The sequence below is a fragment of the Diadema antillarum genome, unplaced genomic scaffold (assembly GCF_040938485.1).
Source record: "Diadema antillarum isolate AM-2024a unplaced genomic scaffold, OU_Dant_1.0 seq00001284_RagTag, whole genome shotgun sequence".
Taxonomy (NCBI): domain Eukaryota; kingdom Metazoa; phylum Echinodermata; class Echinoidea; order Diadematoida; family Diadematidae; genus Diadema; species Diadema antillarum.
Window position 1 is genome coordinate 284,696 of NW_027272063.1, and position 10,857 is coordinate 295,552.

At 45.6% G+C, this 10,857-nt stretch overlaps 2 protein-coding genes across 2 annotated transcripts; both read right to left on the minus strand.

Moving 5' to 3' along the window:
• Positions 1-341: 341 nt before the first annotated feature.
• Positions 342-5,081, minus strand: LOC139707912 (uncharacterized). Its single transcript, XM_071619906.1, has 2 exons — positions 1,233-5,081; positions 342-1,193 (listed from the first exon to the last, which is right to left on the minus strand). Exons 1-2 carry the CDS (start codon positions 5,079-5,081, stop codon positions 342-344), a joined length of 4,701 nt encoding a protein of 1,566 aa, XP_071476007.1.
• On the minus strand, positions 4,971-6,903 carry LOC139707923 (uncharacterized). Its single transcript, XM_071619917.1, has 2 exons — positions 6,755-6,903; positions 4,971-5,946 (listed from the first exon to the last, which is right to left on the minus strand). Exon 2 carries the CDS (start codon positions 5,693-5,695, stop codon positions 5,213-5,215), a length of 483 nt encoding a protein of 160 aa, XP_071476018.1. The 5' UTR covers positions 5,696-5,946; positions 6,755-6,903; the 3' UTR covers positions 4,971-5,212.
• Between the last annotated feature and the right edge of the window lie 3,954 nt (positions 6,904-10,857).

The window sequence follows — 10,857 nt, forward strand, 5'->3', positions numbered from 1 at the left end:
CACGCATCGGTTAATACCAATGTCCAACATTTCAGTCCAGCGTTCTCTCTACCTCTGGAAACTGTTCGCTTGCAAGCTCTGTCCACGATGTCAATCAAACTGTGACTTTGAGGAAATCCCACTCGAAAAGGCACTGAGGCGGCGCTTGGCTCGCACCTCTTTGTACTATTTCGCATGGAAATTCAATCTCACTAAGTACATCGCTATCATTCGCGCTGTAATGACACACTTGACATCTTGCAGATGATCCAAATCACCATGTACCACTGAGCATTGAGGCGGCGCTTGGCTCGCACCTCAGATACTCATACGGCACGTAGTAAGAAAATAACCAAAACTTCCTACACCGACTTTTCCACACACTCCAGAAGACACAACTTGCTTATAGGTCGCGTCATCACTCCACCTGATGTCTTCACGTTTGCAGACCGCACCAGGCCATCTCCACCGACGTGGGTTTCCGTTACTCGTCCCATAGGCCACTTGTTCCTCGGTGTGACCTCCACAACCAGAACGATGTCACCTACTGCAATGTTTCTGGATGCACTGGTCCATTTCTGTCTCAGCTGTAAAGTCGGCAGATACTCCCTGATCCATCTCCGCCAGAAGAGGTCTGCCTTATACTGCACCTGCTTCCAACGTTTGCGGCAGTACATGTCCTTCTCGTCAAACACACCAAGAGGCAGTGTGTTGTTAGGTCTCAGCAACAAGAGGTGGTTAGGTGTCAAGGCCTCAGGATCCGCTTTATCTGTAGATACCACAGTCAGTGGTCTACCATTGATGATAGACTCAACTTTGCACATCAGTGTAGCTAGGCTGTCATCGTACAGGCTCTGCTGCTTTAGCAAGGCATTCATTACCTTACGAATTGTCCGGATCTGGCGTTCCCAACATCCTCCCATGTGTGATGCCGATAGTGGGTTAAACTTCCACTCAATTTCCCTCTGCAGGAGAAACTGATGGATGCATCGCTGATTCCACTGCTGGATCCCTTCACGCAGCTCCCTGTCTGCGCCGACAAAGTTGGTACCGTTATCAGACCAGATCACTTCTGGCCTACCTCTGCGTGCGATGAACCTCTCCAGGCCATTGATGAAAGCGTCTGTCTCCAAGGAGTGAAGCACTTCAATATGCACTGCCCGCACAGCTAGGCAGGTGAAAATGCACCCATATCTCTTCAACTGGTTTCTGCCCTGCTTGACATAAAACGGTCAAAAACAGTCCACTCCTACGAAGTTGAAGGGCGGCTTGCTGGGCGTGACTCTTTCACTCGGTAGATTACCCATCTTCTGGACACCGGGCTGGGCTCTTTGCCTTTTGCATGTCACGCAATCTCGCAAGACTTCTCTAACTGCTGCCCGTGCACCCAAGATCCAACACCGCTCTCTGAGCAGTGACATCATGTGTTCCCTTCCTGAGTGACCACATCGCTCATGGTAGTGACGAATCAGCAGCTTCACAACATTGTGCTTCCTTGGGAGGATGACTGGATGTTTCAGCCTCGTTGCAACAGTACTCCCTTGCAGCCGTCCACCTACACGTAACAGTCCACACTCTGTCACTTCAGGGTCCAAGCGGGCCAGACGGCTGGACTTGATGACCTTTGACCTACCATCTGTCTCATTCACCAAACACCTGTACTCCTCACGGAAGCACTTCCTTTGAATGAAACGAAAGATGGCTTTCTCTGCTCCATCCATCTCCTTCACTGAGAGTGGCTTACTCATGTCAGCTGGGTCAAAGGCGACGTCGTGACCTGCTTTCTGTCGTAGAAAGCTTCCAACTCTCCTCAAATACGCCACAGCTTTCTTCACTCTTGTCCATGAAGAGTATCTACTGAGTAACTCATCAATCGTTGTTGCTGACTCAGCTTGGGTAGCAAAGACTGCCTCGTTCTTCACTTCTGGGTCGTTTTCACCATCATAGTTCCCGGTCACTTGGTGAATTGGCCATTCACCCTTTGGTTTCCACAGGAATTCGGGTCCCTGAATCCACCTGTCAGACAGTCCATCTGGTTTCAACCCACGAGAGACATCATCAGCTGGGTTGAGATCTGTACTAACATGTCTCCACTGTCTTGGTTGTGAACCATCGTGTATCGTAGCTATCCTGTTTGCCACGAACGTACGAAACCGTTTGTCCACATTGCAAATGTAATGCAATACGATGGTGCTGTCAGTCCAAAAGATTGATTCAGACAGCGGTAACTCCAACTCCCTTCTGATCATTGCATCTATGGTGACTGCAAGAGTTGCTGCCATCAGCTCCAGCCTGGGAATTGTCATCTTCTTCATGGGAGCCAACCTTGATCTCGCCATGACAATGTTGCAGCGGACGTTTCCTCTGCTATCAGCTGTGCGGAGATACGACACAACGCCATACCCCCTTTCAGAGGCATCGCTGAAGTGATGAAGTTCATAGTCAGTCACTCCTTCCAGTTCTGCTGGATTAAGACACCTGCTGACTTTCACCTTACTCATTTCAGGCAGACATTCCTTCCATTTCAGCCATCTTTCACGATGCTCGGCTGGTATTGGGTCGTCGAATCCCAACTTCAAGGCAGTCAGTTCCTGAAGAAGCATCTTCGCATTCATCACGAATGGAGCTGCAAATCCATAAGGATCATAGATGGAGGCAATTTCGCTCAGAATCCCTCTTCTCGTCAATGGTTTGCAACGTGGGGTTATCTGATACGTGAAACAGTCATGCTCCGTATCCCACGTAACTCCAAGAGCTCTCTCCACAGGTAGGGCGTCATGGTCCAAATCTAAGCCAATAACAGTCTTGGCTCTCTGCTCTACTGACACTGCCTGGATTACACCTGGGCGGTTGCTGATCCATTTCATAAGTCTGAATCCTCCTTTCTCTAAGAGGCGAGTCAGCTCATCTACTAGTTGTATTGCCTCTTCCTCAGTCTTGCTTGACACCAGGCAATCATCCACATAGAAATTCTGCTTGACAGACCGTACTGCAGCTACAGAAAATTCCTCCTTGAACTCCTCAGCTGTGTGTCTCAAGGCATAGCTGCAACAACTCGGGCTCCATGTTCCTCCGAAGAGATGAACGCACATCCGGTACGTCCTGGGACTCTCACTCAAGTTTCCTTCTGGCCACCAAAGAAACCTGAGCATGTCTCGTTCATCTGGTGGTACTCTCACTTGATGAAACATCTCCTTTATGTCTCCCATCACAGCTACTGGTTCTTGCCGGAACCTCAGCAACACACCCAAAAGGTTATTGGTCATATCTGGGCCTTGATGCACTACATCATTCAGTGCCTTCCCTTGACACTTCGAGGCACAGTCAAACACAATTCTCAGTTTGTCAGGCTTGTTGGGGTTGAGTACTCCATGATGGGGCAAGTACCAAACAGGTCCTCTTGCATTGGCGTCTTCATATCGCACCTCTTCTGCATAGCCTTTCTCCAATAAGGCAGCTACTTCACAGCTGTACTTCTGGTGCAGCTGTACATTACTCTGTAGTTTCTTTCGCAGAGACTCCAGTCGGCAGAGGGCGACATGTCGGTTGTCAGGTAACTTAACTGGTTCCTCCTTGAAGGGAATGGGGAGCTCATAGTGCCCATGACTCATGGAAACGGTGTCATTCCATACCTTCAGTACCCTTTTGTCATTGACTGACGTGGCCTTCTCATTACTGCACAGGCTTTCAGTAGATTCCAAAGTCCAAAACCTCTTTACTTGTTCTTCAAGAGCTGTGTTGGAAATGAAATGTGCGCACACATCTCCCTTCTCTCCTGTCTTCAAGGGACCTTGAAGTGCCCATCCAAGGGTCGTCTTGGTGGCATATGGCTCCCCAGGTCCACCAGAGCGCACCTCTAACGGCATCACCGCCTCCGGAACATCTTGACCGATGAGGAGCTCAACATTGACAGGATGCACACAAGGAAAATCCAAATCAGAGAGGTGTCTGTATGAATCGATATCCTCAGCTCTTGCGACGTTTGCTGTGCTGATGTTCAGAGACTTCCTTGTATAGACGGTCGGCAAGTCAACGGCATGCGACATGTCTGGATTCTGTACCACCAGACTGGTTACCATGGTCTCCACTTGGCTGCGTGCTTTCTCGAGAGTAGACATCGCCAGCACCTGTCTTTTGCCTGTAACCCCCAGCTGCATCACAAGGTCTTCTGTACAGAAGGTGCTGGTCGAACCACTGTCCAACAAGGCATACGTCTGTACAGTCACTGTTCCTCCTTTGGCCCGAACGCTAACCGGAACAATAGGCAACACAACCTTTTGGCTGCCGGCCCCTGTGGCATGACCGGTTGCGACAGAATACCCATTCTGCGCCTCGACAGGTTCACCTTCTGAGCTCCCAACTCCTTGTTGAGAAGGCTCTGGTTGCGCACGCGTAGGAGATGCTGGGACATGAAGAAGCGTGGCATGCTTCCTCCCACATCCGTCGATCTGGCATGTTCTCTTCAACTGACAATTTCCCACCATATGCCCTGGCTTGAGACAGTTGAAGCAAAGCCGCTCCTTTCTCGCTACGCCCAATCGTTCCTTTGGAGTCAGTCTTTGAAACTGCTGGCATTCAAGCAACTGATGCCTGCCACGGCATCGCACACACAGTGCCTCTTTCGATGTGCTGCTCACAGCAAATGATGCCTTTGGCCTGGAGCTCCTTTGTGACTTTACTGTCGCACCCTGGCGTGGGCTCTTCTCCTCAGGAAGATTCCCTCTGCTATAGACAGGATCGTTCTGCTCCACTGCCATAGCCCTTACAAACTCAAGTAAATCGTCGAATCTTGGCACTCTATCCTGACTCCGAATAGCAGCCACTCTCGTCAGCCATCTCCCTCTGATAAAACTCGGAAGTCTTCCGACGATCGCAAGAAGCACACTCTGGGGCGAGAGCTCACTCTCGAACCCCATCGCCTTCATAGACATAGAGCAGACCGTCATATCGTCGGCTAATTCGGTCAAGGCCTTTCCATCATGCGGGGAGATCCTTCCGCCTTCCGTTATTCTCTTCATCCATGCATCAGCAATGGAAACGGAGTTGCCGAACCTCTGCTTCAATAGCTGCTTGGCCTTCTGGTATCCTTGCTCAGGTGGCATGATAACACACGCTTGAAGCAGCTTCCTTGGCTCACCGATGCAATAATGAAGAAGGCGTGTCAATTTCTCCGTGTCATCTACGTTAACACGATCGACGCTGACTTCGAAACCTTTCCAAAATTCCCAATACCTCAAGGGTTTCCATCAAACTTCATAAGCTGCACTTGTGGGAGCCGAAGGGTATCAACCAGCTGCTGTTGACCTTGTTGCAGCATCTGAATAGCAGGCAAACTTGTTACTCCACCAACTGGGTAAGGCAATGTGTCATCGCCTCTTCCTTTCGCATCTGGAGACTCAACAGGCGTACTCGACGCTTCAGCCTGCTGGTATATGTCCTCCTCCGCCTTAGCGATGCGAAGTTCCGTTCTCAACTTCAGTTGACTCTTTCGCTGCTTCAACTGGAGTTCCTGCAACTCCAGCAACTGCTGCTCCTCCAGGGCAGCTGCTTCTGCCTCCAACGCAGCTCTCTTGGCCATGGCTTTCAGTCGTGACGAAGTGGAGCTCGCCTTGCTGCCACACTGACTCACCGAGTCCTCTGGACGCACGTCATCAGGCTGGACACCACCACCTGACGGTTGCGGGCTCCTCTCCTCACCACCATCCATGTCGTTCATCTTGGATGACTTCAACTCCAAGCTGTCGTTGAACTGTGTGTAGCTGGTAGATGGTCACATCCACCTCAACTGCACTGCATTTCTCCAGTCATTCAAACCAGACACCAATATGTTGACACCAAGTCGACCACGCAGAGTAGTTCACATCAGCAAACTAGTACACGCCTGCAATTGGTATCAAGCAGCAACAAGCTGCTAGTGGCAAAACCCCAAGCCGACTGGCTAGAGAGCGAGCGAGCGAGCGGTTCAACCTTGATTTAATGACAAAAGAAAACAAGGTTCAATGAGTATCATGAACAGTGTACAACAGAACGATTACTGTTAAACTCAGTAAATCATCACTTAATAACCATCTGACTGTACAATGTATTGTATTCAGATACCCCCATATGTTTATACTTGATGTGTACCTTCACTATATGATTTATAATACACATGTACACTCTCTACAGATACCCACATCTGTATATCAGCAATCATTGTTTGCCTGCATGAGCACACCACTGTCTCTTGCGACTCAAATTATGTATATGAATAAATCACCCTTTTCTTACACAACATGACTGTGCTGCTTATTATGTATCTATAAACTCTGTATAAACATCTGAACTGTAACGAGACTGGCTACTGTAATGACCCTGTGACCTACTTTCATACACAAGGCTCCTACATATCTAATCACTATACCGTACTCACTGTGCAACTTCTCTTACTATTCATCTATAACAATGACTGTAACTACGGCCAAAACACTCGCTATAAATCTCCTGACAACTAAGCTACCGTACATACACTCATTTGCAACTTGTTTCATTACAGTACATATACAATTGTACAGTTTATCCATGTGTGTCTACGATGCCTACTCCGTTCGAACGAACGGCCCGCTATCACATAACGTGCATGCAATGCAATACACCAACCACGCAATCTTCATATGCATCAACCAATTTTCCAACACAAATTTCTCACTCACGCATAAATGTCATTAAATGCGCTTTGGCATATCGGATCTGGAATACTTAAATTTCTGGTAATTTACATCATCGGGCTACTTACGACATTGGGCTTGTTGAAACTATCGAGAAATACAGCTGGATGCACGACAAGAAGTCATCTCCAACGACATGTGACTGTAAGCAGTAAAAATACAACGCCCTCTACGTGTGAAATTGTGAAATGCGCCCAGGCTCTCGCTTCTGACGTCACACGTCTCTTACATCGACAGTAACTTCAACCAAGAGTATGGGAAGACCTATTGCTTTATGGTTACTTCGGCAGACAATGATTTAGCGGATGAAGGTGAAGAAAATGAGGATCATCAGGAGCAGGAAGAAGGAGAGTAAGGAAATTGCAATACATTGAACAGTTCATCGATGTATTTCATTTCTGCTGAAACGAAATATTGATTAAGTGTCAACGTTTGACCGAGTCCGTGATTGTGTGTGTGTGTGTGTGTGTGACCTCTGTGTGTGTGTATGTGTCTGTATGCATACACGTATATACTTTATGCGTGTGTCTGATAATGGCGCTAGCTCTTTATGCATGCGTGTGTGCACGCGTATATATATATATATGCGTATATATATATATATATATATATATACATACATATATGTGTGTGTGTGTATACATAGACATATTGGCCCGAATTCAAGAAGGTGGTAAGAATGAAACCATGGTTAAGACCATGGACAAAAACCATGGAGCGCCAAGTGTCGCATGGAATGTTTCGTTACGAAATTATCATTTCGTGGACAAAAATTAATATTCATTTAGTTACAAAATGCTGTCATTTCTTTAAAAAATAATAATTCCATCGTAACGAAATATTCCATGCGACACTTGGCGCTCCATGGTTTTTGTCCATGGTTTAAACCATGGTTTCATTTGTACCACCTTCGTGAATTCGGACCAATGTGTGCCTTACAACAAGTGATTAATGGCTCAATAGCTCTTTACGTACGCGTGTGTGTACGTGTGTATGTGTCTATTGATAAATATATATATATATATATATATATATATTATACAGATATTGACTGGTACGGGGTGGAATATAACATTCTTTGGACCGCCAGGGAGTTATATTTTCCCAAGGGATTATATTTTCCCGAAGCGCGCAGCGCTGAGGGAAAATATGATCACGAGGGAAAATATAACTCCCTGGCGGTCCAAAGATTGTTACATTCCACCCCCTACCAGTCGATATCTGTTATATTAGATGGCCTTGCCCTCGATTGTGCTTTGCAGAAGAGCCTACACTAACGACGTATAGCCTAACCGTTTATACGCTCATGTCAGCCCGACCAGACGCTGTATGCGCGCAGACTGTCGCGATTTTGTAGTTGTAAAGCGGCGACTGGACTGTGTAGTTGCTAGGCTCACGTCCTCTATAAACGACAGGAGGCCCTAGGGTCTACTAACGTTAACGTTAGGCTCAAAGTAACGACGCTTTAGGGCCCTATATAGTCAAATTAGGCTCAGGTCCAAAAGATGTTTTAGGGTCTACTCACAAAACAAATCTAACTTTAGGCCTTAAACGTTATTGCCTACTGTAGCCTACTGGGCAATCTTTATCATTTGACATTTTGTTTCTACAGGTAGGCCCTAACGTTATCTATGTCTAGATTCTAACGTTAATTAGCTCTGAGTCTAACACATACAACCTTCTGAGGTTCTAGACAACTAGGCTCTACATGTTTGTTAAATGTTATAGGGCCCAAAGTCTAGAGATAGACTATAACTGTAATAGACGTAGGCCTAACGTTACCTTCTGTCATCAGGAATCTGCAGCAATTTCAAAATCAGTCTTTTTTCCCCTCTGTTGCAGAGATGAACATTGTAGAAACACAGTGATATGCAAACCAGTCTGCTCGGTGTCGAACAGTTTATAGTCCTCCACAACCATGGTTTGTTCGATGTAACGTTAGGCCTGGATCTAACGTAAGTCTAACTCGTCGTTAAGTTACGTCAATACAAAGATGCATGAATTGCCCTCGTTCTAAGAACTGAACTGAACTAAATGTCTCTAGACTATTAACTCGCTTGGTTTAGGCCATGTTTTCCTTATCCTCCAAAATCCTCGTCGTCGTTTATTATAGACAAAACGGGGCTCCATTTTGAGGTGTGAATCCAAACTTCGCGGGCCGAATGATACGTGCATACGTAAACGGTACATTGGGTAGCCTACAGTACTAGTATGTAGCATGTATATATACACTGTACGTATAAGCGTAACGTTTAGCTTTCCGAATTCCATCCACACGTACGTATACCAGGCAGGCCTAGCGCATGGCGCTACTCCGCGCCGCGCCGTCTAGTCTACTCTCTCACGCATCGTGTGTGTGTGTGTGTGTGTGTGTGTGTGCGTGGTGGTGGTTGGGGGGGGTGATGAGTTGGAAAAGATTATATCGGTCCAGACTGCAGTTATCGATAGTAACCTTTTTGCTCCTCCCAGTTACCGACGTGGTCCCACATCCTTATATTGGTGTAATTGTTTGTTTTTCAACCGTAAGAGGGCGACACACATGGAAAAAATATATTCAGTTGACCAGTTGGTCAATATAACGAGCTTGGAAAATATAACAGTTGCGATCCTCGCAAACAGCATCACGTGATGAGCTCTCGACCAATCACGTACCAGAAACTGTCTAAGCCATATATATATATATATATATATATATATATATATATGTCCGTGTCTGAGATCCTGCGTACTCTTTATATGTGTGTATTAAGCGCATATGCGTGTGTGTATGTCAACATTTTCATATAAACAAGAAGTGCAATATGAAAGACGACAACGCGAGGTTTGTTCAAGAAACATATCACTCTTTTTTATTTTCATATCACAGCAATCCATATAATACAAATCGAGTCATTCATACCGACTCCAATATCGATACAAAGATAATCAGGGCTGAAACAAAAACCGGATAAACTAATTAAATGCTATGCTGGTACATGAGTGTATGCAGGGGGGGGTGTCGTGAGGGCAGTGGCGTATCTAGGGAAAACGGCGCCCGGGGCAAGCGCGAAAATTGCGCCCCTAATTTCTGAAAAAGTGTTCAAGTTCAACCCCAACCTCATCCCGGTAGGGACTTTAAACAAAGTCCACATGATATGCTTTTTCAAGCACTTAATAGGGGTCTTTTGAAGGTGATATAAATGTAATGAATTTTGATAAATTTTGGCGAGCGAGCGCAGCGAGCGAGCCTAAAATTTTTATGTTTCAGCTTACAAAACATGGAATTCTCGTCATTTTTTGCTCATCAAATCTTACAATTCTAATCAAGATAAAGTGACGACCTTGTAGATAAATTTATACCAACAAACTGAGGACTTTAAAAAATACTCTAAATTAGTACGCGCGAGTGAGCCGAAATTTGTATATTTCCGCGTCATCATCACGTTTTGTTCTTATCTTCTTTTTTTGATAAATTTTGGCGAGCGAGCGCAGCGAGCGAGCCGAAAATTTTTGTATTTCAGCTTACAAAACATGGAATTCTTGTCATTTTTTTGCTTATTAAATCTTACAATTCTCATCAAGATATAGTGACGACCTTATAGATAACGATTTATACCAACAAATTGAGGACTTAGAATACTCTAAATTAGTACGAGCGAGTGAGCCGATATTTGCATATTTCCGCATCATCATTACGTTTTGTTCTTATCTTTTTTGATTTGTTTTTTTTTTTTGCGCCCCCCCCCCCCCACCCACGTATGTTCGAATCCGTTGGCGTCCTCTTTTGATCCAATCGGCGATCGCTTCAGAACGAATGAAATTGCAGCCGCTGCTCCGTGTAACAATTTTCCTGCTGAATATAAAATGACATGTGTGAACACAATAGACATTGTCATTTTGTCCGCGTCATCGTCATGTTTTGTTCTTATCTTCTTCTCTCTTTTTTTTAAATAAATTTTGGCGAGTGTTTGGCGAGCGAGCGCAGCGAGCGAGCCGAAATTTTTTGTACTTCAGCTTACAAAACATGGAATTCTTGTCATTTTTTTGCTTATTAAATCTCACAATTCTAATCAAGATATAGTGACGGCCTTATAGATAACGATTTATACCAACAAACTGTAGATTTAAAAAAAATACTCTAAAATTGTACGAGCGAGTGACCGAAATTTGTATATTTCCGCGTCATCATTAC